Here is a 27766-nt window from a genome sequence, read left to right on the forward strand (position 1 = left end):
TTAACATCTCTCCAAAAAAAGTAGTATTTCATCACATAAATAATTCATGAAACATCCCGGTTTCTTCTTACACCATACTTACTCCCAACTCCCTGGCTCACAGATCATGTTCCTATGGATAACCCACAAGCAAGACCTGTAAAACTCATGCAGAGAAGGGAGACCTTTGCAGACATTTATGTCTTATAGCAACCCCACTGTAACTCTTGCACAATCTTTTATGTAAGCATGACCACAAACCAATTGTCTAATTGAATGGACGGTTACTGCCAAACTGACTAAGAGCAAGTTAACCACTTTCAACATTTCCAGTTTTGTTTACATTTCTATCAACTGCTGAACACCATTACTGTGCCGTGAGTGGTTACCTTTACTCCTTCCATTACTTTAATGTATCAGGGAAATCTTTTATTCAGACAGCAGCAACATCCTCATTCTTCACTGAACATTTTGGCTCTTTTGCATAGGAGTTGAATATACTGTATGTGTTTCTAAACTCCAAGAAAACAATGCAATCATCACAATTACCTTCAACATAACAGAAGTTGTGGGGAAGCAAGTATGGAGGATAGCTGCCAACAGGTACGAGTTAACTCAGAGAGAGAGAGAGAGAGAGAGAGAGAGTGGAATTACCCCCACCCCTTCCTCGTTCTGTGGTGTTAAGTTGAGCACATAACCATACTCTTGTACAAAAGCCTACTGAAAATGTTGAAACTTTTCTTAATGGTTCAGAAACTTTTAAATGTAATTAATCCTATGTTTGAATCTTCTCATTTTCAATAGCTTCTACAAAAATCTATGTTTTGAACAAGTTTCATGTCTGCTGAAATCTTAAAGACACAAAGCTGAAACTTTTAATGGCATATGTAGTATACTACAAAACCACTGTATAGAAGTACCTGTAGAGTTACGCTGAGTATTCATGAAGTTACTGATGGTTTTTTGGTATTTCACATCTTCTGAAAACTTTAACAGTGGAGGTGTTTCAGCAGAAAAACATCCTACAAGTATAGTTATAAATTTCACATTTAAAAGGCTATCTCTTAGGAGAATCATTCAAACCATCATTCAGCCATCACACAGACTTCCGCACGGAGGACATAGTAATAGGTATCCCTGGTGTAGATAAACAGCTGAAACACTTGAAAACAAATAAGTCCCAATTAGGTTTCACAAAGAGTACCCTCTGGCACTGGCCCCTTACTTATCTTGCATTTACTGTGAATCTATCACCCAGTACAAAGCCCAAGTGACTGAAAAAAAGCACAGGTGACTTCTATATATAAGAAGGGTAAAAGCCCAAGACACAGTTGCTAAGATGATAACAAGCAATACATTGTGAGACTCCAGCAGACAGACACTCACTCTCTCCCTGACCGACTTCCTAATTCTTTTGTACAATAGCAATCTGCAGCCATTTGCTGATGATGCTTTGATGCACGGGAAGGTCATGGCATTGTGTGACTATTGGATGATACAAGATGACATACACAGAATTTCTAGTTGGTGTGATGAATGGGAGTTGGCTCTAAATGTAGGAAAATGAAGATGAGTATGAGAGAGAATCCTGCAATGTTCTAATACAGCATTTGTAGGGTGCAGCTTGCCACAGTCACAAAGATTAAACATCTAGGAATAATGTTGCAGACTGATACGCAACAGCATAAGCAGGTAAAGATTGTAGCAGGGAGAATTTTAACGAAGTGATCCATCTGTGAAACAGACCACACATAGGAAACTTGTTGTTGTTGTGGTCTTCAGTCCTGAGACTGGTTTGATGCAGCTCTCCATGCTACTCTCTTCTGTGCAAGCTTCTTCATCTCCCAGTACCTACTGCAACCTACATCCTTCTGAATCTGCTTAGTGTACTCATCTCTTGGTCTCCCTCTACGATTTTTACCCTCCACGCTGCCCTCCAATGCTAAATTTGTGATCCGTTGATGCCTCAAAACATGTCCTACCAACCGATCCCTTCTTCTAGTCAAGTTGTGCCACAAACTTCTCTTCTCCCCAATCCTATTCAATACCTCCTCATTAGTTACGTGATCTACCCACCTTATCTTCACCATTCTTCTGTAGCACCACATTTCGAAAGCTTCTATTCTCTTCTTGTCCAAACTGGTTATCGTCCATGTTTCACTTCCATACATGGCTACACTCCATACAAATACTTTCAGAAACGACTTCCTGACACTTAAATCTATTCTCGATGTTAACAAATTTCTCTTCTTCAGAAACTTCTTCAGGAAACTTATGTGACCCATTATTCAATACTGCCTCAACTGTTTGGGGTACACACCAGGTTGGATTAAAGGCAGACAACGAAGCAATTCAGAGGTGGGCTGCTAGATTTGTTACCGGTATGTTGGAACAACATGCAAGTATTACAGAGATGCTTCAGGGACTCAAATGGGAATCCCTGGAGGGAACAAGACACTTTCCGAGGAACACTATTGAGTAAATTTAGAGAATCGGCATTTGAAGCTGACTGCAGAATGATTGAACTTCTGACAACATACATTTTGCCTACGGACCATTAAGATAAGACAAATTAGGGCTTGTATCAAGGTATATAGATAGTTGTTTTCCCTCACTATATTTGTGAGTGGAAAAGGACAGGAAACGACTAACAGTGCTGCAGGATACCCTCCCTCATGCATCATATGGTAACTTGCAATGTATGTATGGTAGAATATAAATAATATAGGAGCAAAGCAGACCTCTCACTTCTAAATTATTTACAATCGTCATATACACATTTTTATAATGTTACATTTAATACTTTCAAAGTTATTACAAAAATGCTGAATTTTGGTAGAGAATGTCTAAGGTATTATCTACTCTTTATCATGAAGTTATTATCTAGATACTACCGCACCATTTCTGGCTATATACCAACAGAGATGTACCCAACGTCAAGTAAACTATGTTATTATTATAAGGTACAGTGACAACAGAAAGTGCTGTTCAGAGGACAGCGACTAAGTTCTACTTAAAAAATTGTACAAGCTTTATTTACTGGAATAGAACATCAAAACTTAAATGGCACATTCTTTAAATGTTTATCTACTGTACAAAAGAATAAGGAAGTCAGTCAGGGAGGGAGGGAGGGAGGGAGAGAATGTCTGTCTGCTGGAGTCTCACAATGTATTGCTTGTGATCATCTTAGCAACTGTGTTTTGGGCTTTGAATGACTATATGTGATGGAGCTTAGCATTATTGTGAGAGAGCCTGATTGCATTTGATTCACTTTGTACAGAACTGGACTTTTATGTGACCGTTACACAAATATTTGCTTCACCTGCAATGGCTTAGTGAACCTGAGAGTGTTATTTGTATTAAGATCCACATGGTGAGTTGACCATTCATCTTTCCACTTTTACGGCAAGCTAAACTATCTTTGACTGACCTAGCTGATTTTTTATAGACACAGAATTTGTAAAAATGTGAACAGCATTTTGATTCTAAACTGTGCTAGGTGGATAGGAAAGAATGCAATCTGTGCATGTTATAAAAATGAATTTTGAATATAATGATTTTTCCACAAGATATGGTTCATGCGGTATCAGCAGCAATTTCCGTCTTGCCTTACAGTATTAAATAAGTGTTTCTTTTCAACTACAGAGAGCTGGAGATATGGACATGTGGAATGAAGGCTATGGGTGACACTTATGATTATTTTTAGGTTATTTACTTCAGTAGTTTAGAGATCCTTGATGTGTGGTGGGCAATAATTATTAGGATAAAACTGAGATAGATGAAAAATGGAAATTAACTAAATCACATAATCAAACCAATAGTCCTGTTGCAAAGTGTACAACTACCATATACAAGAGCTAAAACAAACAACTCATATTATTAGGAATTAATGAAGTTTACAGACTGACTTACTGTCATCAAAATCATCAGGCCCGAGGGATCGATGCTGTCTTGAGACAGCCGTTCCGACGGCCTGGCAGGTGAGGCTGTTCCCTCCAAGTGTTTCCTTGTTCTCATATGCCTTCATTTCAAAGAAGTAATGCTGGCTACATCCTTTAAAGCCCTAAGAAACAATAAAACATCAAGCCTTGAGAAACTTCTCACTCTTTTACCCTCTCCCGCATTGTTATTAGGGGGCTGCACTGAACTCACTAGATGTCAATGCAGTCTAACATAAGATAGTACAATGTGTGTGAGATAGGGTATGTGACATCAACCCTCTTCATTCGCTTTTTCATTCCACTGAAAGATGTTGCAAAAAATATATACACATATACTTAAATTATGATAAAAGTCTAAAATTTTTATGACTGATCTCTGTGCAATATTTATGTAAGCCTGGTGGCTATTGGAGGTAGAATGGTGATTTGGAGAGGGGGGTATTAACAAGCTACAATCTTCAACAAAATTCTTCTCATCATGCCGCTCACATGACACACAATGTCTACTTGTAGTGTAGACCAACGAAGGAGTTACATAAATCCAGAATGAGATTTTCACTCTGCAGCGGAGTGTGCACTGATATGAAACTTCCTGGCAGATTAAAACTGTGTGCCCGACCGAGACTCGAACTCAGGACCTTTGCCTTACGCGGGCAAGTGCTCTACCATCTGAGCTACCGAAGCACGACTCACACCCGGTACTCACAGCTTTACTTCTGCCAGTATCTCGTCTCCTACCTTCCAAACTTTACAGAAGTTCTTCTGCGAACCTTGCAGAACTAGCACTCCTCAAAGAAAGGATACTGCTGGAAGGTAGGAGACGAGATACTGGCAGAAGTACAGCTGTGAGTACCGAGCGTGAGTCGTGTTTTGGTAGCTCAGATGGTAGAGCACTTGCCCGCGAAAGGCAAAGGTCCTGAGTTCGAGTCTCAGTCGGGCACACAGTTTTAATCTGCCAGGAAGTTTCAGTTACATAAATGTTAAAATGCTCTTAATTTCATCAAAAAATAACCAATATAGAATTGTGCAACATTTCTTTCAGGCCCTCATTCTCTAGGAAGTTTTGTATCTTTTGCAACTCAAGTTTAAGCACAGAGGAGAAGATACACTGTAAAATATGTACATCAAAAGAAAAAAAATATGGTATGCAACACTTCCACAATGAAAACCAGTAGTTGATGAATGGAGGCAAGAGTTCCTCATTATCTGAATGAAAATTCCATAAAGAAACTATATGAAGTGCACAGGGGAAGAGAGAAAAGGACTGAAGAGGGACATAGGAATGAACTAACCTATTTATCATAGAATTTAAAAAAAAAAAGCAACAAACCTCATAGATATAGCCACAGCCATCAATCCATTCTTTCCACTGGTAGCAAAGAGCATACATGAATGCTACTGGGTGGCAAGAGTCACTACTGTTATCACTTATCTCACCACTGGGACTGTGCACAGTCCACACATAGCAGAAGTTGCGTGGATCATCTGATGGCTCCTGGAATGCGATGTGAGCTACTGGAATTGTCTGCTCCATCACTGGACTCACATATCTAAGACATAAAAATACTTACTGAGAACATGAAGTGAAATAAGTTTAATACTTTTATTTACTTACGAGTGAACAAAACACTATGATGTAAAATCGTACTTATTATAAAATGCACAACGGCTCTGAACACCACAATAACAAGTTACCAACTACATTCTAATTCCTGGCAATTTCTCAGTAAATTTGATATTCAATCAGTGTTTGGAAAAGAGTCCAAGTCATCAGTAATTCTTTTGCCCAGATACTGTTAAGGTGTGTATCACCGATTCACCTTGGCTAGGGCTGCAGGTTTGTGACTAAAATACTGGAGAAAAATTAACGGTGATTCACCTGCATGCCTTAAAGAATAAGGGCTTAGTATTACAAGGATAACAGTTTGGTCATAAGTAAGAAATATGTGCACAAAGATATTATACTTTTTGTAAACAATTGAGAATCCAGGACAGACTGTAACAAAATTATAGAATGGATAGTTGCTGCTCACCATGCAGCGGAGAGCTGAGTTGCAGATAGGCACAATAAAAAGACTGTCACAAAATGAGCTTTCGGCCAACTAGGCCTTCGTCAAAAAACCGCGCGCGCACACACACACACACACACACACACACACACACACACACACACACACACACACAGAGAGAGAGAGAGAGAGAGAGAGAGAGAGAGAGAGAGAGACTGTGGTCGTGTGTGTGTGTGTGTGTGTGTGTGTGTGTGTGTGTGTTTTTGATGAAGGCCTTGCTGGCAGAAAGCTCATTTTTTGACAGGGTTTTTGTTTTGCCTATCTGTGAATCAGCATCACCACTTTCTGGTGAGTAGCAACTATCCTTTTCATAATATTGTCACATTTTTTTGAAAATTGTGATGAATTCTAGCGACCACACATCTTATGAACAAGTCAAAATCATCAAGTATGGAAAGCATTTGTCATGAGAAATTAATAGCAGCAGGAGGAGGAGGAGGAGGAGATTAGTGTTTAACGTCCCACTGATAACGGGGTCAATAGAGAGGGAGTGCAAGCTCGGATTACGGATGGATGGGGAAGGAAACTGGCCGTGTCCTTTCAGAGAAACCGTCCCGGTATTTGCCTGAAGTGATTTAGGGAAATCATGGAAAACCTGAATCAGGATGGCCAGATGTAAGTTTGATCCGTCGTCTTCCCAACAGCAAATCCAGTGTGATAAGCACTGCTCCACCTCACTCAGTGAGAAATTAATGGTAGAATTATGAAACAACACTAGTCATTGAAAAGAAAATGCCTGACAGATTTGTCAGAGGAATCCTAAAGTATAATGAAAGTACACAGTCACTTACATCATAGTCACTTACAGACGCCTATGTGTATTGTTTATCAGACTCGGATCTTCGCAAAGCTGAACTGAAGAGAGAAGATTCGCAGGGAGATTGTGCTATTCATCATGGGTTTGTTTAGACCATGCTGTAGCATAACTAAACCACTCAAAAAACTAGTTTGAGATATTACAAGGAAAGTACTAAGCATCAGACAAGTTATTAAGAAAATTTAATTTCACTGGAATGAATAAATTACCATTTGATAGTCCTATGAATGCTCTGCAAAAATATATATAAAAATCAAATGAGTCTCCAAAAGACAAAAATTGTCATAACAATTAATGTCAACCCCAACAGTAAAATTAAGAAGGAAGGAAGAATACATTATGCTGTACCATCAAACAAGTTAGACACTGAGTACAAGTTGAATTGAACAAAGACAAGAAATTGAGCATCTAGCAAAATCACAGAAAATCTAAATATGCGCCCCACTCTGCCTGCATGCAAGTCAAGTGTCCGAATCATCTGATCACCTAACTTGCTAAAAAAAAAAAAAAAAAGGAGGGGCTTATACTGTGGGGCACCTCAGTCTTTCTTCTCACATACAATTGCTAAATAGAAATTAGGTTACACCATATACCAAATGTTATACACTGTATAGTGGTGAGTACAGCACAAATGTAGCTGTAGCACCCTTTATGAAACTGTCTAAACATAAGGTATTTCAAGTCAGCAGTAGCCGTAAAGTTTACCACGACACTGGATAAGTCCGGTATAGAGCAAAAAAACTACCCCCTCTCCAGTCCCTGTTACATACCCAATACAGCATCCCTCAACACAATATTGAGTGCCTGTGGTTACTGATCCTGGTCACAAATGTTGATATAGCATGAGGAGACAATTAGAGTGGTGTGAGGAAGATGTATGAATGATTTAATTACTACTTTTTATGAGGGTTGTTTTTTAAGTAAGGGCCGTTTTTATTTTAAAAAAAAAAAAGATACAAATACTTTTGTAAAAAAACTTTTATTTCTGATTCTACACACTTTGACCTATTTTTCTACATAGTTGCCTTGTTTATTTAAGCACTTGTCATACCGCACAACTAAGTTTTTAATTCCCTCTTTAAAGAATTCGGCCGCCTGCTCCGACAGCCAAGAGTTCACAGCCGCTTTCACTTCATCGTCGTCATTGAAGTGCTGCCCACCACGATGGTGTTTCAGGTACCGGAAAAGGTGAAAATCGCTAGGAGCAAGATCGGGGCTGTATGGTGCATGGTCCAAAACTTCCCAGCCAAAAGAATCAATCAAATCCCAAGTCTTTTGAGAGGTGTGAGGCCTAGCGTTATCGTACAGGAGCAAAACTCCTTTTGTCAGCAGGCCGCGCCTTTTGTTTTGAATTGCTCTGCGGAGCTTCTTTAGAGTTGCACAGTAGGCATCTGAGTTGATTGTCGTTCCTTGTGGCATAAAGTCCACTAGCAAAACAGCGCGCCGGTCGCAGAACACAGTTGCCATAATCTTGCGCTTTGACAGTGTCTGTTTGGCTTTGACCTTGACGGGGGAGGTTGTGTGTCGCCATTCCATCGATTGTCGCTTGCTTTTGGGAATGATATGGGATACCCATGTTTCATCTCCAGTGACAATTTGACTCAACATGTCATCCCCTTCTTCCTCGTAACGAATCAAAAAGTCCAATGAAGTGGCAAATCTCTTCCCTTTGTGGTCCTCTGTGAGGAGTCTGGGTACCCACTGAGAACACAGTTTGTTAAAGTTTAGGTTTTCAGACACAATTTTGTACAAAACCAATCTTGAAACTTGTGGAAATTCCAAAGAAAGAGTGGAAATTGTGAATCTTCTGTCCTCACGAATCTTTGTTTCGACTGCAGCCACCAAATCATCAGTGATCACAGAGGGCCGGCCTGAGCGTTCTTCGTCATGGACGTTTTGACGGCCATTTTTCAACTCTCTAACCCATTGACACACTTTACCTTCACTCACTGCATTCAAGCCATAAACTTCTGTTAACTGACGATGAATTTTTGCAGCTGATAGGCTTCTCGCGGTCAAAAAACGTATCACTGACCATATCCCAAACGCGGTGGGCGATTCAATAATCGTAAACATTATAAAGTAGCACAGCGATGCGTACACGTCAGCTACAGAGCTGCAACTTGCATCAGTGTGAATGGGAAGGATGCCGGCAAGTGGCGCAGTGGCTTGTTGCAGCGTCCGCGCGAACTACGGGACTATACACGCGAACGGCCCTTACTTAAAAAACAACCCTCGTACATTACCAAATGCTACAAAATGATGGACCATTGTATAAGAATGTATAAGCTGAAACATCTGCCTTACTAAAACCACTAGTAGATATTAGTTGTACTGGTTGTGAATGAAGAGTTGAGTATTACCTAAACTATAAAATGAACTCATGAATAAGCACAGCATTAACTAAATTGCAGAGAGCTTTATTGCCACAAATGTTTACTTTTTGAATACTGAGAGGTGACATGTTTCCTATGCAAAATTATTGATTTCTTTGAAATAAATCTCTAAAAATACTCTGAAAAATATCAGTTGACACATCAAAAGTAAAGTAACCAACAGGAATAACAAAGCACTCTATATAACAGATGTAGACATGGTTATTTACAAGTTACTTTTATATTCTTTACATTTATATTCTTTTATATTCATGACATAATATTTTATCACAAAGCTGATACCTACAAATTTTCATAATAAATGTAAAAAAAATTGTAAATTATGCAAGAACTAGGCACTGTTAATTTTGTGTACCTACTTCGTGAGAATAAGTTTTTATTAACAAAGAAAAACAAATGTATTCTTAAAACGTCGCATATATGAAAAGCGAAGTATCTCACCTAATTTTCTGCTCCCGCAAGTCCCATATCTCAAAACATCCAAAGTTATATCCTACAAGAAGGCTTGTTATACATGGCACATACTGCACACAAGTCACATCCACCTTGTATGAAGGAAGGTAACATCGTACTTTACCGTCTGAACCCTTCAGAGCGAACTTCCTGGGTACCTTAAACGACTCTTCTGGAAAAGGAAAAGAGAAAACATCTTCACAAATCAGTCTAAAAGAAGGTAAGAATAATAAGTTTACAGATTACTAAATTCTATAGAGGGTGTTTCAGGACAAATTCTATAGAGGGTGTTTCAGGACCTTGCTGAAACTCTGAGGAATAATAGCTTACAAAAAAGAATCTTTTTTTATTAATAAACCACAGCCTAAAACACATCCTTAAGGTTATAATAATGAATAACTGCAATTGCGCAAAACTTATCATTCATTACTGTTAGGCATGTTCCGGCAGTAACTTATATGAACATCTGACAACCCACCTTCCATCTCAATATATGCAGCGCACCTTCATATTAATGTCCACCTAACTCTGGAGAGCATGTCACGATTTTGACGGGATGCACCAGTGATTCGGGCTCTCAGATTAGCTCTAGTGGCAACTGAAGTAACATAAATCACACTCTTGACATGACACCCCTTCATTACTTCCTTTGGGGACAGGTCAGGTGAACGCACTGGCCACACAACACATCCTCTTAATCCTAACCCACATTCCCCAAAATTGACAGTTAGCTGTGCTTGTACATCTGCACTTAAGTTCGGTGGGGCTCCACCATGCTGGAACCAAAGGCCTCCTTGCACAGCATGCAGTACATCGTCCAGCAGTTCCAGAAGTATGGTCTGCAGAAACTATAAGGTGTTCCAGTTAACCTACATCACATCATTACAGGTCTCTGAACATGATTATTCGTAATTTCCACCAACACATTTACGGAGAGCTTTCGTTGGCATGATCTAACAGCAACTGCCTGCAAGTTCTCATAATCCCTGATGTGAATGTTCATGCTGTTAAAATACCCATCAAATATAAAGACCTGATTTGTAAATAAACTGTGTGTGTAAGGCAAGATCATTCACTCTTTGGTGTGTGGACCACTGCACAAACCACATACAATGTAGGTAATCAGCTGGTACTAAAACTTGCATCATTTGACAATAGTATGTGTGTAGGTTGTACCCCTGCAACGCCCTCCAAATGAATCACCCTATATAAACAAGGATTTAACTATAGGTCACATACTAAAAAATGATAATCCAAGGAAAGAACTGATCATAATCACTATTAAGCAAACAGTTACACCCAAGTGCCTATGGTTAACAAACATTTCTTCCTAAAGTTCTCACTTTATGGAATCTCATTCTGCATTAAAATTTCTCAAATTACTTTAGAAAAGATCATTTAACGGCCAAATTTCAAGGGCACATTGTTATTAAAATTTCACATATAGGTCTATTGCATGGCTAGATGTTTTACTTAATTAACAATGAAGTTGCCATTACATTCTTTTCCAGAGCACGAAAGATCATAGTGATAGTAACGTAACAGCTTCTGTGTTAAGGCACGTCTAAGAAAAATTATCACAAAAATACAATTTCAATCATGTACCAACAGAGTAATGGCTAGTAGGTAAGTGGCAACAGCCACCTTATATGCACAAGCGAATAGTAGATTCCGTAAGTAAGAAGGGATTCCTTTATACAATAGAACAGAGGAAATAATCTGAGGAATTTAGACATTTAGGAATGGACCATTCCATGCCAAGTGGTCTAATTTTGAAAAAGTTGGCACATGACCATCACAGACTTTCATGAAATGTTGTGTGAACATTCGCACACATTCCCAATTAATATTGTAAAGTTCTACTTTTATCAGTTTAATACTTGGAGACAGAGTCATTTGATTGACCTTACAATGCACGTATCAACAGTGCATCTGAGTTTTTGGTAACTGAGGTATAGTATCACCAGTAAGATTTTCTCAAAACAAACAAAACTAGGTCATCATCTACAACTTTTTGTGCTCTCTTAAAGAAAATAGTTTTGAAAGGTATTTCCATTAGTAATTTGCATAAGGATAATCTGAAAAGTCAGCCAAATAAAAAAACACTGGAAAAAATGTTTAAATGTAATAAATGTAGACCTACTGCATTTATCAAACACTCCCAATAGTCGTGAACCTTTCCTCTGCAAGCCTTAGCCTACAGAAGTATCACTTCTTTCCAAAGGACTCAGCTTTTGCTCCACTCCCAAATTGAATCAAGCTACACTTGGTCAAGACCTTCTCTCCTTCTCCCGGTCCCTACAATGGAAAAACTTTTCTCCACCAACCCTACCAATCAGACTCAACCATAGACCACTGTTGAATCCTGCATTACTCAGTTCACTTCTCCATCCAACCATGATCCACCCCCACTGTCCCCAAATCACCCCGTTAACTTCCCAGAATTTTCTTAACCTTGAACCTGGCCTCACCATCATTCCCCAAATCCCTCAACCATGCAAACTAACCTTACACCCACAGAAAGAACTGCTGCTCACCACCTACAAACTGATCCTGACATTATAAGCCTACCTGCAGACAAAGGGTTCAACATTGTTGTTTTGAACCCAAGGATTACCTGGCAGAAGGACTCAGCCAGCTGTCAGGCACATCCAACTACAAACCTTTCCACAGTGACCCTATTCCAGAAATCCAGCAGGGTCTGTAGTCTCTCCTCGAATCCTTAGGCCCATTCCAGAACTTCCCCCCAAATGTCCACTTCTCTCTTCAAACCTACCCCCCCCCCCCCCCCCCACTCCTACCTTCTACATGCTTCCTCAAGTTCATAAACCTAACTACCCAGAATGCCCCATTGCGGCCATTTACCGTGCCCCCACTGAGAGAATCTCTGCTCTTGAAGACCAACACCTTCATCCTATTACTCAGAACCTACTCTCGTATGAAAAAGATACCAACCATTTCCTCCACTGACTCTCTACAGTTCCTGTTCCTTTCCCACACAGCGCCTTGTTCATCACTACTGATACCACCTCCCTTTACACTAACATCCCTAATTCCCATGGCCTTACCGTTATTGAACACTACCTTTCCCCAATGCCTGACAGATTCAAAACCAACAACCTCCTCCATAGACGCCAGGACCAACTACATCCTCACCCAGAATTACTTCTCCTTTCAAGGCACTACCTACAAACAAAGCCGGGGTACGTCTATGGGCATCTGCATGGCACCATCCTGTTCCAACCTATTCATGAGCCGTCTATAGGAATTTTTCCTAAAAACCCAGAATCCTAAACTACTCACCTGGTTCAAATTTGCTGATAACATCTTTGTGATCTGGATCAAGGGTGAGGACACCCTATCCACATTCCTCCAGAGTCTCAACAACTTCTCCCCCATTCGCTTCAAATGATCCTTCTCAACCCAACAAACCATCTTCCTCTTCACTGAAAGACAAGTACATTAGTACCTCTGTCCATATCAAGCCTACTAACCACCAGCAAGACCTCCACTTCGACAGTGCCACCCATTTCATACCAAGAAGTCTCTTCCATACAGCCTAGTCACCAGTGGCTGTCGCATCTGCAGTGATGAGTGGTCCCTCTCAAAATATACTGAGGGTCTCACTGAGGTCTTTACAGACCGCAGTTATCTTCACAACCTCGTACAAGAACAAATATCCCAAGCCTCATCCCTCCAATCACCCACTACTCCCAAAGTCTCATCATCCAGCCACAGATGAGCATTTCCCTCATAATTTAGTTCCACCCAGGACTAGAGCAACTGAATTACATTCTCCGCCAGGATTTTGACTACCTCTCGTCGAGCCTTGAAACGAGAAATGTCCTGCCCACCTCTCCTACAGTGGTATTCTACCATCCACTGAACCTACACAACCCCTGCTCCCAACCATATTCCTGTAATAGACCTAGATGCAAGACTTGTTCCATATATCTTCCCACCACCACCACCACCACCACCTACTCCAGCTGTTCACAAACATCACCTATCCCATCAAAGGCAGAAATACCAGTGAAACCAATCATGTGATCTACAAGCTAAGCTGCAACCTTTGTGCTGCATTCTATGTGGGCATGCAACCAACAAGCTGTCTGCCCGCATGAATGGCCGCCAACAAACTATGGCCGAGAAACAAATGAACCATCCTGTTGGTGAGCATGCTGCTCAACACGACATTTTTCATTTCAATGACTGCTTCACAGCCTGTGCCATATGTATCCTTCCCACCAACTTCAGCTTTACTGAACTGAGCAAGAGGGAAACCCCCCCCCCCCACCCCCCCAATGATATATCCTACGCTCCCGTAACCCTGCTGGCCTCAACCTTTATTAGTCATTATCCTCACCCATCTAGCCCCTTCCCCATTATCATTCCAGCACTACACAGCCCTCTATTCCACCAACACCCAACCTTTTTACTTCTCTCCTTTTCCACTATCCCCCCTCCCCCACCCACCATCTAACCTCCCAACTGCACTTAGCTGCCCAACCCTCTCTCCACTTCATCCCTGCATGCTCCCCAGCAGCACTTCACTGTCCCCACCCCAACCCTGCTATCCTTCCCCCTCCCCACCCCAGCTTCCTCCTTCTCCCACATAGTTGCCTCTCCCATCATGCACTGCTCCTGCTGCTTATAGTCTGGCTTCAGCTGTCAGAGACTGTGTGTGTGTGTGTGTGTGTGTGTGTGTGTGAGGGCGCGCGCACATCTTTGACAAAGGCTTTGTTGGCTTTTTGTTGTGCCTACCTGTGATCAGCATCTCTGCTATATGGTGAGTAGCAACTATCCTTTTCATAACATTGTTACTATTTTTTTAGTTACTTAATCATCTATAGTATAATTAACACTATATGTGACAGTAAGGAAGGAGATATACTTGTCACTGAAATAGGTGAGTGGCTCTTAAACGAAAGTCTGAATAACACACCCCTCTTTTCCAACCTTTGCCTACAAACCAGTCTTCCCTCATTGAGGGAGGATTATACACATTCAAAAAGTTAGCATTAATTTAGATTTTCTATTAACAGTACTTCAACATTCACATTCTGTGGTAAATATTGGGCAGCCATTCAGTCATCTTGTAATTTAAGTTGCAGCAACTGAATTTTCCTTACACTGAGCTATCAATAAGAACCATTTATGTGTTTACCTGGAATTAATTTGCACCATCATGAGAAATCTAAATTAGGATGACTGTTTTAGGTAATAATAGCCTGTATGCTTTTCCTGTGAACAGCTTCAGTACTTTCTGAAGTATTTCACCCACTTACAATGAAAACTACACAGTCAAGTGGATGTAATATACAGAATTGTTCATAACTATCTCTGGGTTTTTGGAAGACGAATGCGCATAAACAACAGAACGCACACATATCAGGGGATAGACTATCTCCAACTCCTTTTTAAACTCACACAACAGGTACTCTATATGGACACCATTCGTGATGCAGCAAATGTCTACATTATAGTGAAACTTTTGCCAAAAAATGTCCAAACATGTCATGGTCGATATCAGCAACTTCATTAATTGTTCTACCAAACTGAGCAGTAGAGGCAGGAACACAATCTTTGACATCAGCTTCCAAGAAGAAATCACAGGCAGTTCACGTGATCTTGGGTTGGTTGGATAGGAGAAGGGACAAAACTATGCAGTCATCAGTACCTCCAACCTCAGAATAACTAAAACCGATAAAACCTCATACTATAAGAGGGAACTACAATGGCCATAAAATTACAAACGATTGACTGAGAAGGAAGGAAGAATGCAGAAGAAGAGACAAAGGAAAGTGAACCATCAAGCCCAGTCGAAGCCAGTCCAATCGGGGCAAAGGGGGGAGCAAGACGGCCTGCCATTCCCTCCACCCACCGATAAGGTTGAAGGTCCATCCCTTAAATAAATCAATAAAAACCCCCCATCACAAAGAAACCGTAGAACGAGATCAGCTGCTGAGGCATTGTCAGCTAACACCAGCGGTAGTGAGTCAGGAAAGCTAAGAGTCCGTCGCAGGGCAGATAAGTTGGTACAGTCCAGTAGGAGATGAACCACAGTCAACATCGATCCACAGCAACAGAGAGGGGGGTCCTCACGAGGGAGGAGATAGCCGTGAGTCAGGCAAGTATGGTTGATGCAGAGCCCACAAAGGACGACAGAGGCCTTACAAGCAGCCCATAAGGAGGACTGCCACATAGCTGTAGAATCCTTTATCGCCCTGAGCTTGTTCAGCGAAGAAAGAGTGTGCCATTCGGCATTCGAAAGTCCCAAAACCTGACGACGTAATGCAGAGCGAAGGTCTATTTCTTGAATGCCAATAGCAAGAGATGGCCTGTTAGTAGCCAATTTAGCCAGTCTATCGGCAAGTTCTTTGCCAGGGATCCCAACATGTCCTGGGGTCCAAATGAAAACCACTGAGCATCCATGTTGATCAAGGAGAGAAAGGGAGTCCTGGATAGCCATGACCAATGGGTGACAAGGGAAGCACTGGCCAATATCTTGCAAACTGCTCAAGGAGTCACTACAGATAGTGCAGGACAGTCCTGAGCAGAAGTGGACTGGTCCAGTTCGCGCAAAATGGCTACGAATTCTGCAGTAACAACACTAAAGCCGTCTGGCAAGGAACGAAGTTCCGTGTGTCTCACATAGGTGAAAACATAATCAGTGTGACCAGCAACCATGGAGCCAATAGTGTAAATCACTTCTCAATGTTGGAATGAACTGAGAAGACAGTAGAATTGGTGGTGAAGGGCCTCTGGAGGGACAGAATCGTTTGAACTGATGGAGAGATTAAGACAGAGCTGTGGGTGCAGCGAATGCGGAGCGCATAAGATATCAGCTGTTGTTGGCACAAAACTCGCAGCGGTGGAATCCCCGCCACTGCGAGAAGGCTAATCACGGGGCTAGTCTGGAAGGCACCAGTCGCAAGTCGTACCCCACAATGGTGGATGGGGTCTAGTATCTGCAATGTCGAAGGTGATGCAGAACCATAGACAGGACTCGTGTAGTCTTAACGAGACTGGACCAGCGCTTTGTACAATCGCAGTAGAATAGAGCAGTATGCACCCCAAGTGGTATTGCACAGACATCTAAGAACATTGAGATGTAACCAGCACGTCCTCTTCAGTTGGTGAAGATGAGGGGGGGGGCCATGTCAACCGGGCATTGAATACCAGACCCATGAAGCAATGGGTGTCCACCACCTCGAAGGATTGGCCATTGAGGAACAGGTCCGGATGGAGATGTAATGTATGGTGATAGCAGAAATGCACGACACATGACATGGCCACCGAAAATTGAAAACCATGGGAGAGAGCCCAAGATTGCGCCCAGTAGATTGCCCCCCTGTAAATGGCGTTCTGCAGCGCCCAAGACGGAGGAAGCAACATAGATACAAAAATCGTCAGCATAAAACGAGGGGGACACTGTCGGTCCAACAGCCGCCACCAGTCCATCAATGGCTATGAGAAAGAGAGGGACACTCAGCACAGAATCCTGTGGAACCCCATTTTCTTGCCGATGGGAAGTGCTGTAAGAGGAACCAACTGGGTCACGGAAAGAGCGACAAGAAAGAAAGTTACGGATAAAAACTGGTGAGTGCCACAACGGCCCCATTCGTAAAGGGTGGTGAAGATGTGGTGGCGCCAGGTGGTGTCATAGGCTTTATGCAGGTCACAGAAGACTGCAATGAGGTGTTGCTGATGGGCAAAAGCTGACCAGATAGCAGACTACAGGTGGACCAAGTTATCCACTGTAGAGTGACCACAGCGAAAACCACCTTGAGCCGATGACAAAAGGTTGCGGGATTCATGGATCCCAAACAGCCACCGTCTCACCAGGTGTTCAAGGAGCTTGCAGAGGGTGCTGGTAAAGCTAATTGGACAGTTGCTATCCAACTGAAGAGGTGGCTTCGCAGGCTTCAACACCGGAATAACAATGTTTTCCTGCCACTGGGTAGGAAATACCCCCTCACTCTACAGACGGTTGAAAAGGGTCAGTATACGACAGTGGCTAGCCTCCGATAAATGTTGGAGCATTTGGTTATCTATCCGATCTGGTCCAGTAGCCATGTTGCGACAAAGGTCGAGAGCACTGGCAAATTCCCACTCACTAAATGGGGCTTTATAAGGCTTCAAGCAGCAAGAAACGAAAGTCAAAGGCAGACGTTCCGAGTGCTCTTTCAGGAGGAGGAACGTAGGCAGAGACTGGGTCGATGCAGAGGCTTGGGCAAAGTGTTGAGCGAAATGCTCTGCGACGAAGTCCGGATGAGTAAGGACAACACCACGCACAGAAATTCCTGCAATGCCGGTGGGAGGACAATAGCCCAAGGGCAGTAGTGTAACTACCCCAAAGAGGGTTGTGGGCATTAAAGTCGCCTAAAAGCAAGAAGGGAGAAGGGAGTTGTTGAAGAAGGATGGTTAGGGCAAGGGATATGGGCAGCCTCTCGGTGGGAGGTAGAGATTACAGATTGCGATTGGAGAGGCCAGATGGACCCTGACAGCAATTTCTTCCCGAGTGGTATGGAGGGGAACCCATTTACTAACAACGTCCTTGCAGACCAAGATGCAAACACCACCAGAACCCCACAAGTGGCCAATTAGGTTCCGACAGAAAGCGTGGAACCCACGAAGGGTGGGTGAGTGAGAATTGACAAAAAGGGTCTCCTGGAGAGCAATGCAAGCAGCAGAGTAGGAGGAAAGAAGGGGCTGCAACCCTGGGAGGTGATGCACATATCCATTACAATTCCACTAGAGGATTCTCAAGCAGGAGTCCAAATGGGAAGCGAATGGACCAGAGCCGGTCACGCCACCGAGTCGTCATCCATCACCGATAAGGATGGGGTAATGTCCATATAGGTGTGGTCAGACTCTGTTGGTTCATTGGCTGGAGGAGGGGAAGGCAGCAGCTCAGATAGTACCGGAGGGGCCTTGCCCTTGTTCTTGCGTTTCTGCTTTTTCTCTTGTGAAGAAAGAGAAGGGCAGACTGCAGCAAGGTCAGGCACGGAATTACATCTGGCAATCTTGGCACCCACTGGCCGTGGATCACGCTGCCAATGTGGAGCTGCAGATCGCCTTTCAGGGAGGTGCCGGGAAGAGGAGACCTGGGAGGGAGCTCCAGCACCGGCGGCTGCCGAAGAAGGGGAGCACTTCTCCGGTGTGGGGACGGGGAGGAGCTCCGAAGGGGTGGGTATGGGTACTGATGGGGAGGGGGAAGGGGAAGGGGAGTGGGAGAGGGAGGGTGAGGGTGAGGAGGAAGGTGTGGGGCAAGAGAGGGGGGGCTAGGAAGAGGAGTGGGTAGGAGGGGGAACGGACGTAACTGAAGCAAAAGTAGAATTTATAGGCATGGGATGGAGCTGTCATACTTTCAACAAGCCTCGGTGTAGGTAAGTCAACCTAAGGTCTTGTACTTCTGAATCCGTCATCCTTCCACATACACCACGCATGCTGGCGAGTGTGGAGGATGCTGCGCATTACAATTTACACAAACTGGTGGGGAAGCAGAGAAACTCCCCTCATGGAGGGGGGGACCACAGTCACCGCAGAGGGGATCATGGGCACAGCGGGAAGACTTGTCCAAACCGTACACATTTAAAGCATCTCATCGGTGGTGGAATGTATGGTTTTACATCACACCGATACACCATCACCTTGACCTTCTCTGGGAGGGTATCCCCTCGAAGGCCAGGATAAAGGCACCTGTATCACTGTGATTGGTTTTAGGGCCTCATTGTACACGGTGGACAAATCGAACTCCTCATCGCCCAAGGTTTGCAAGGAGCTCCTCGTCAGTTTGGAGTAGAAGATCCCAGTGGAAAATGATGCCCTGTACCGAGTTCAAAGATTGGTGGGGTGTGATGGAGACTGGGATGTCACAGAGATGGTAACAAGCACGCAGGGCTTCAGATTGGGCAGCAGAAGATGTCTTTATGAGCAAAGAACCGGACTGCATTTTACTCAAGGATTTCGCTTCGCCATACTTATTTTCAATCGTCTCCACGAAAAACAAAGGCTTGGTCATGGCAAAACTTTCGCCATCCTTCCTGGTACAAACCAGGTACTGAGGGAAAGGTTTCACCCCAAGCCGGTGAGCTTGACCCTCTTCCCAGGGGTGGCCAGGGAGGGGAAGGCCAAATGATCAGAAGAAGGAGTGTCATGTCTTCCATTACTCTTACAGATGGCCACAGAATGGCCAAGATGTTGACACGTTTGTCACTTCATGTGCAAGGCGTCTGACCTAGTACCGCCCACTCCAACCAGGGGCTCGCCCCGTGGGCACAACCCAGCCACAGCAAGGGCCGTCTGGTACGGCGAACATTGCCGGGAGTTCTGATCCCCCAAAGTGATGAGCATCGACTCCTTGACATACATGAGGCGTTAACATCTCAGGCAGGTACTAGCAGTGTGATCCCTGTGTTGTTAGGGGGCTCAGCCAAGTGGATACTTAACAGCCCCACCACATGGACTGGCTACCATGCTGGTGACCTAGCAGGAAGGGGGACAGGGTGCAAGGGGAAAAAGGAGGGGAGGGGAGGGAGCCTGCACCATGGAAACTAGGTTGGGAGTTCATCCCCAAATGGCACACACTGAATGGAAAATGTTGGATATGGAGGTCAAACCCAAGGGGACCAAAAATACCGAAAAGGAGATGGAAACAGCAAACTAAACAATAGCACATCCCAAAAACAAAGCTGGGAGGATAGCCAGGTCGATATAAAGAAATCCACCAAGAGGCAAGGGAGGGGGCAGGGAGAAAGGAGCAAGGACAGGGAAGAAGAGGAACAGGGACAGTAATGTAGTATGGAGAAAGAAAGGAGACTGCAACAGCTCAGGGCCCTGTGCACACCACACACGTACCCACAAAAGGGACTGTGGGCCCCCTGGGGGGATGTGACCCTGGGGACTACTGAAGATGAGAGTAATGACCTGAAGTAGGTCCAATCCAATGCTGAGGCAGTTCGGCATTAAGGTTAAGTACAAAGTCCAAAGGAAAGTGTGGTGGGGCACGTCTTGTTGCAAACTGAAGTCTCTACTGTCTTGCTATAATTACGGCATACAACACTGCTTCAGCAAGGCCAGGCACACAGTACAAGTCCCGGTTTTCTCCACAAAGAAAAATGGTCTACAATTTTTTCATAACCACATGGCACGAAAGACATCAGCTTTAGGTGAATTAGAAATGATTACCACAACCTTGGGTGGATGCTCTGTGCCCCAAACACATACATTATGACGCTTCAGACATCTGAAATATGGCTTTGTCAATGAAAACCAACTTCTGTGAAAAACTGTCTTCCTGCAGTAGGAATTGACAGTCACTGCAAAAGTCACAAGGAAGTTCACTGTCCCCAGTACCCAGTTCATTCAACAACTGCAACCAGTATAGTTTTACACACAGATATTTGCATGGAAAATGCCAGACAGTTGACTACAGGATCTGCAGTTGTCTGCTTGCACACATTGTCCACTTTTTTGGGCACGTGAGAATGATTCTCAGACTTACTCTGCCTTCTGTGCCGACAGTAGCAGCCAGCCCGTTTTCTTCTGACCACACAAGCAGCCAGCCTCACAAAATGTTTTGTACCACCCTTGGATTTTTCATCTGTTTGAGCTTTTACCTGATATCTGGTATGTGACCATCACTGAACTGTCACAAGTGACTCATATTTAGCAAATTCAAGGAGACAAAACACACACATCACTCCATAATATGTCGTGTTATCATATGCCTGCCTATAATGATGTGCTCTGCAACCACATCATGACAAGTATTATGAATAGCCAAAACTTGGAGAAATGCCATATCCACTAACTAGTGGATTTTTCTGTATGTTCTGTACTTTCTGAGTAGACATCTTCTATAACCCCAGAGATAATTGTTCATAACGCTGTCATAACCTTCTTTGCTTCAGTTGCTGTGAGCTGCCTCGATTCCAACCAGACCAAGTAGTACTGTTGTATCAATATTTGCAGCACCCATTACGCCTTTTGATGATCATTTGTTTTTTATTTGTTTTTCAGAGACAGTTTTGTTAGTCAGTGAAACGGACATACTCTTAGCATTTTCCAACTCTTGACTGATGTGATGGCCAGTAATATCTTAATAAATTGCATATCACAACTGAAGTCTGGCTCACATTGAAATTTCTGTCCTGGTTTATCAGTTTTTTTTCCCAACATCTTTATTATGTGTCATGTATGGATTACTACAAGATGATTTTCGGCAATTATGAGAAAGATAGATTGCTACTCACCATAAAAATGACACATTGAGTTGCAGATAGTTATAAGGAAGAGACTGTTAGACATTAAGCTTTCAACCAAAGCCTTCTTCATGAAAGAAAGGAAAACACATTCACACATGCACGTGCACCTCACGCACATGACTACTATGTCCAGCTGATTTTGCCAGAGACAGCAGCAATATCCGTGAGGTGTGCCTTCTTGTGTGAATATCTCTCTCTCTCTCTCTCTCTCTCTCTCTCTCTCTCTCTCTCCGTGTGTGTGTGTGTGTGTGTGTGTGTGCTCGCAACTTTTTTCCGAAGAAGGCTTTGGCCAAAAGTTTAATGTGTACCAGTCTTTTTGTTGTGTTTTTTACAATTCTGTGTGTCATCTTTACAGTGAGTAGCACTCTTATCCTTTTCATAATAATTCATATGCCAACCTGGATTTCTATTATAACATGATTTTCAACTTTTTGAAACATATTGCCTACAAGCAGATAAATGTAAATCCTACGCGAGAGGAAGAAGTTCACTTTTCTCAGCGCATCAAACTTGGCATGTAGTGTCGTTAATGATCTTAGAACACAAGCCACCATGACTACATGAGCTTCTAAAGATATACAAGGAAGGCATTCCTCTGAGATCTATAGTTAATAACACTGGCACATGTATGTACCAGCCGTCATATTACCTTAAATGCATTCTCAGAGAATATGTAGGGAAGTGAGAACACTACATTTGTAATTCTAATCATTCTATAAGCTGTCTGACAATTACAGCTCCTAGATATCAATATTATAGTCAATTTTGATGTGGTCTCCTGTACTACAGTGCCACTTTCTGAATCCTTAAAGCTAATTGTGAAAAAGTTTGATGACTGTTTCCCTGAACTTTAAATCACACTCTCATATCAACTTATTTCCAATATGATGGAAAATATTCTCAACATGCTGTAGTGGTCATCCACTCCTAGGCTGGAAACCCTTACTGTTTGTCAGGATGAAGGACCTCGTACGGCATCGCCAAATGCAATAAAACGAGATTAAATATTACTTCCTTTATTTCTCTAAATAAATCTCGTCACCATATTTTTGGTGGTGGCTGCTAGCAGCCTAGCAAGCCGGTGAGGAATCTGCTGAACCCAGCGGTTGGCTCGGGCTACCGTATCTTGCTGTATCAGCCCTGTGCTAAGGCCACTCACTTCTAGTAAGCCTGTGGCCATGCATGATGTTGAAGATGCACCCCTTCAGAAGTTCTGCTCGGAGATGTTAATGCCCACGATGTGTAGGAGTACTCTGTCCCTCTCAGGTCACTGCCTGTGTTGTCGCATCAAATAGACCATAAAGTCAGGTACTGTGAGAGGTCGTGTTAAATGCTGATCCTGGTCAGCTGATTGAGTAGGCCATCTAATCCAAGTGGTGTTGGAGTTTAAGAGTACTTTGTGCCCCAGGCTTCAATGGTTTTGGTAGGCCCTAGACTACCAAAAACCGGAGGCTGGTAATGGAGGCTCACTTCGATCAGCAGTGGTTGTTGAATGGTGGTCATTTCTTAAGGCAGCAGGAATATGACCAGTACTGAAACAATCTTATACGTGAGATGTTAAAAAACAATAATCAGAGAAACGAGTGCAAACAACATTAACACCATCAATCCTGCTGACTGACTGCCTCCAGCTTATCAAGGTGAAGTATTTACGGTGCCGAGAAGAGGCTCTGTTTTTTTATGACTTGCATCATGACCGTATTGGTTTTGCTCTTTATGAGTTGTCAGTGGCCTTCCTTTTTGCAACAACTGCTTCATCAATTTGTTTCAGTGTCTGAACTGCTTTGTCAAACCCCTGGTGGGTGTTGCTGCTGTCATCCTTAGCATTTCTTACATAGTGTTACAAGAGTAACAGAGGAAGATTGGTTTGCACTCATTTAACCCTCTACATTGAGCTTGTTCACACCCACACAGAAGAGTTGATGTTGCACTCTTGGTGACCAACTAATCTTGTCGGAATGTTTATGTGCCTGAGCAATGACACTCTGTTCGGACTTCGAAAATTTCACTTTCCCCGTTTTGTTACTTTCTTGATGCATAACAATACAAATGGTGTAGCAATGGATTATCCATTATCCCTTACTGAAGTAAATCTATACAATGAAGACTTAGGAAAATACATAAGAATCAGCCAAGTTCAAGCAAATGGGTTTCTATCAATACTTGGATGATGAATTTGTGGTGTGATAACATGGAATGAAATAGCACAAAGAGCTTCTGGAACATTTAAAATACATGAAACACGTGATGGGACTTGAAAAAGAGGGCCCACTACCTTTCTTGGACTTGTTAGTTAAGCGAACAACGAACAAATCCCTGGGTCACACTGTAAATAGAAAATACAATCCCCATCTGTCAGCAACATTCACAAAGAAATCCTGTGCTAATACTAGGCCATAAAACTGTAACACTTCGCTGAAGAATTAAAGCTATTCTTGAGGAAATGGTAGACCAAAAAAGAAAAAGCAAAGCCAAGAATCACTCGTCTGCCATGTGCTGGCCCAGTCTTCAGACAGATTGGTAGGCTCCTATAAAAGCAGAGCATCCAATGTATGTAAATGGTAAGAGATCATCTTTTTAATGTTAAAGATGATCTAGATCTCCACAAACTAGGTATGTACTGCATTAAATGTGAATATGGCATGTCTTATATGAGGGAAGACAACTAGAACATTTGAGAAGAGGTGCAAGGACGATATGTGACAAACTCTACTAAAATTTCCAAGCAAATCAGCTGTTGTTGCTGAGCACTGCCTCAAGTATAATCTTGAACTAAAATACAACTAGTTCAGTCTTGTCATGGAAATGCCAAATTTCTGGAACAGCTTAGTTAAGGTGACTGCTGAAATAAAGATGTCAGAAAGGTAATAAAACAGAAAGGACTGTGATTCAGCACAAGTTATTACGATTTTGCTGGCTATCCCAGCCATTAGAGTCCAAAATCATCTCCAGAATGTGGATTTCACATAATAACAATGCCTTCTCTGATAAACAAACATCGAAGAGGGTAGTGGGTGCCAGCAGTCAAATTAGGTGGTTACAAATTGTGGTGCATCACCGCAGCCTGTTTGGAGACCAGGCAATGAGTGTGAATAACGCAGCCCACAGCACCTAAAAACGTTGACAGAGTTGGTTGTTAAAATATTGTGCAAGAACCCGGCCAAACACCCAAAAGCAAACCATTAAACAGTACTGTAAACTGTTCCATTCATTCTAGCAAACTAGAATCAAACAATATAACATAGTTAACCTGAAGTAATCCTGCAGTGAAGACAGATTTGCCAAGAGAAAATCATTCAATGTGTTTAAATACACAGTTTGGCACAAATCGACTGCACTTAATTTGTCATCTTTACAGTAAACAGGAATCTACCTTTCCTATATTGTCAAAATTATAGACTGTAATTCAGGATATTTCTTAATTATTTCAACCACTGCAAATATTATTAAAGAGTTCACAGGCATTTACCATTGAGAAGAATGGCGGTGTGAGGGCCATCTGGATCGTGCCGCCGCAAATCAACTAACATTACATATCCACATCCTGTAAGGCCTACAGCAGCCACCCCACACATGTTCGTGATGGCTGGAGAAAGAAGTCTGCTCGCAGGACTTGCTCCTCCATCAATAACTGACAATGATGAGACCTTTTGACAAAAAAATAAGTACAATGAAGAAGTTCTATGAAACTCTCTGAAAAAGTTTAATTTAAAATCAAATTTTCAGGTAGAAATCTTACCGGGTGTAAGACGTTGATAGTTGTAATTATAGACCCAGACGAGCTGTCACAAATACATACAGCACCACCACGACTGGGCCCACAGTCTAGTCCTACAAGAAGCTGAGGAGCAGTAGAACCAGTGACTGCTCCCCGTGGTGGCAACTCGCACACACAGGTCACATGAGGCACACGGTACCCAATATGCTCCTGTCCAATTTCTGCAACACTGTCAGACTGAAAAACATCTGCTCCAAACCTCCATGTGGCAATTTTGTTTCCTACTGACATGCGGAAGAGCCGTAGTTCTGTCTTATAAGAAGTCCATGCATATTTGCAGTCTGCAACAGGAAGAGAGACTGATCAGACTGTGTGTACAGACTCATTCAAAACATAAATGTAACACCAAATTAGGGCTGAAATAGATCACTTGCATATTCCTGTTGTACAGTGCGTTCAGAAAGTCACTGTGCACTGGCCTACAGATGTAAATTATGTTAGAAGTTCAAAGAAAAGTTGGGATTCATTCTACTGTTGTGTAACATTTAACAGCTTACTTCAGTTATGAAAGCTATTGAATGTGACGTGTAATGTTTACATGTCCAATTTGTTTTTAAATTATGGTACCTTCAACTAACTAATCTATTTTTCTTACTGAAGATCCACTTCAGCAAATTGCTAAACACACAGATGTAGAGCAGGAAGCATGTGTTGGATGTCTAATGAACTGGAAACTCAACTAAACAAACAGAAGTTGCTGGACATTTCTGCTTCTATGCGACAGAGCCCAGCAAAATCATTGTGCATGGTAGAACAAGAAAAGGGCATCAGGCTTGCAACTGTGGTTAGGCAAACAATGAAATTATTCCCATATAAAGTGACTGCAGTGCACAAAGTTGAAGGAAGCGGATCATGAAAAGTGAATCCTTTACCACAAATGGTTTACGTTTTTTATTGAGAGGAATACCATTGATACTCTGCATGTCATCTTCTATATAGACTTTTTTCTTGGGGGAACAGTGAAGTCTGTAGTATATCGCAATAGCCCCTACACACCTTGTGACTTTAATAACTGAAATACCTGCATACATGATAGGCGTATCACAATCATATCTGCAGAAATGTTTCCCAATAAAATCAAGTGGTTTCAGACTTGTCTAGCTATTGATGGACATCATTTTTAGCATGTTGGAAATGCACAGCAATTTCCCAACACACTATATAGAAATACAATTTTTTTCAAAATGGGATATAATGCCAAAGTAATGCAACGTTACCTTTGAACACACCACCCTTCACTTCAAACATTCCATTTTCTGAGACATTGTATTTACCATTACTTAGTTTCAAATTTCTTGATATGTTGCAAGGGGCTTTTGTGCCATCCATGGTCACTGCTGAAAATAAGATTAGATAACATTATGGATAGAGTTACGCAAAAAAATAGTTTGTTGTTTAAATTTACAGAGAAGGGACAGGAAAAGCTTATTTCTTTTAGGACAAACAGAACAGTAATCAATAACAAATCACACTGAAACAAGGTGCAATTATTTGGTCAATGGTCATTCTAAAAACTAAATGTAAATTGACATCAGTCAGAATGTAGGTAGATCAATAGCTCATTTAGAGTTGTATATGGGAAGCAATCACTAAACACAAACCAGCTAACAGGATACAATATTCTACATTTTTGTGGCACATATAAAACAAACTGAGAACAATAACATTGCAGATTTTCTAAAATAAATATAGAGGTTCAGCAAATTTTGCAGGATGTATAGGTCTATGTCCTAATAAAAATACTCTAATGAGTCACTACATAATGTGACTTCTTGATATCAAAGGCATAAATTTCCAAAAATGTGGTAATTAGGACTGTATCTCTGGTGCAAACAGGTACATCTTCTAAGTAACTGCCTCAATAATTAGGATTTTATGAAATTTGCTATCAAAAATACAGCCCAGAGTATGTTTGTTCGCAGGCCAATGCACAAAGCTAAAAGAAAGGAAGTATCTTCATTATCCTCTCGCGAAGATAACTATACCTCGAAATAAGTGACTTACAGAGCCAAAGAACCTTTTGGTAAAACTTCTTGCCTGACCAACTATGGGCCAGACCAC

At 42.2% G+C, this 27766-nt stretch overlaps 1 protein-coding gene across 1 annotated transcript in view; it reads right to left on the minus strand.

The window, feature by feature from the left end:
• The window catches only part of LOC124605114 (platelet binding protein GspB-like), a 298012-nt gene extending 270970 nt beyond the window's left edge, over window positions 1–27042 (minus strand). Inside the window, exons 1-6 of the mRNA XM_047136572.1 lie at window positions 26923–27042; window positions 25667–25986; window positions 25397–25574; window positions 9644–9827; window positions 5251–5470; window positions 3892–4042 (exon numbers count right to left, since the gene is read on the minus strand). Of these exons, the coding sequence (XP_046992528.1) occupies window positions 3892–4042; window positions 5251–5470; window positions 9644–9827; window positions 25397–25574; window positions 25667–25986; window positions 26923–27034 (1165 nt within the window). The 5' untranslated portion in view covers window positions 27035–27042. The remainder of the gene's footprint in view (window positions 1–3891; window positions 4043–5250; window positions 5471–9643; window positions 9828–25396; window positions 25575–25666; window positions 25987–26922) is intronic.
• Between the last annotated feature and the right edge of the window lie 724 nt (window positions 27043–27766).

The sequence above is a fragment of the Schistocerca americana genome, chromosome 3 (assembly GCF_021461395.2).
Source record: "Schistocerca americana isolate TAMUIC-IGC-003095 chromosome 3, iqSchAmer2.1, whole genome shotgun sequence".
Lineage (NCBI taxonomy): Eukaryota > Metazoa > Arthropoda > Insecta > Orthoptera > Acrididae > Schistocerca > Schistocerca americana.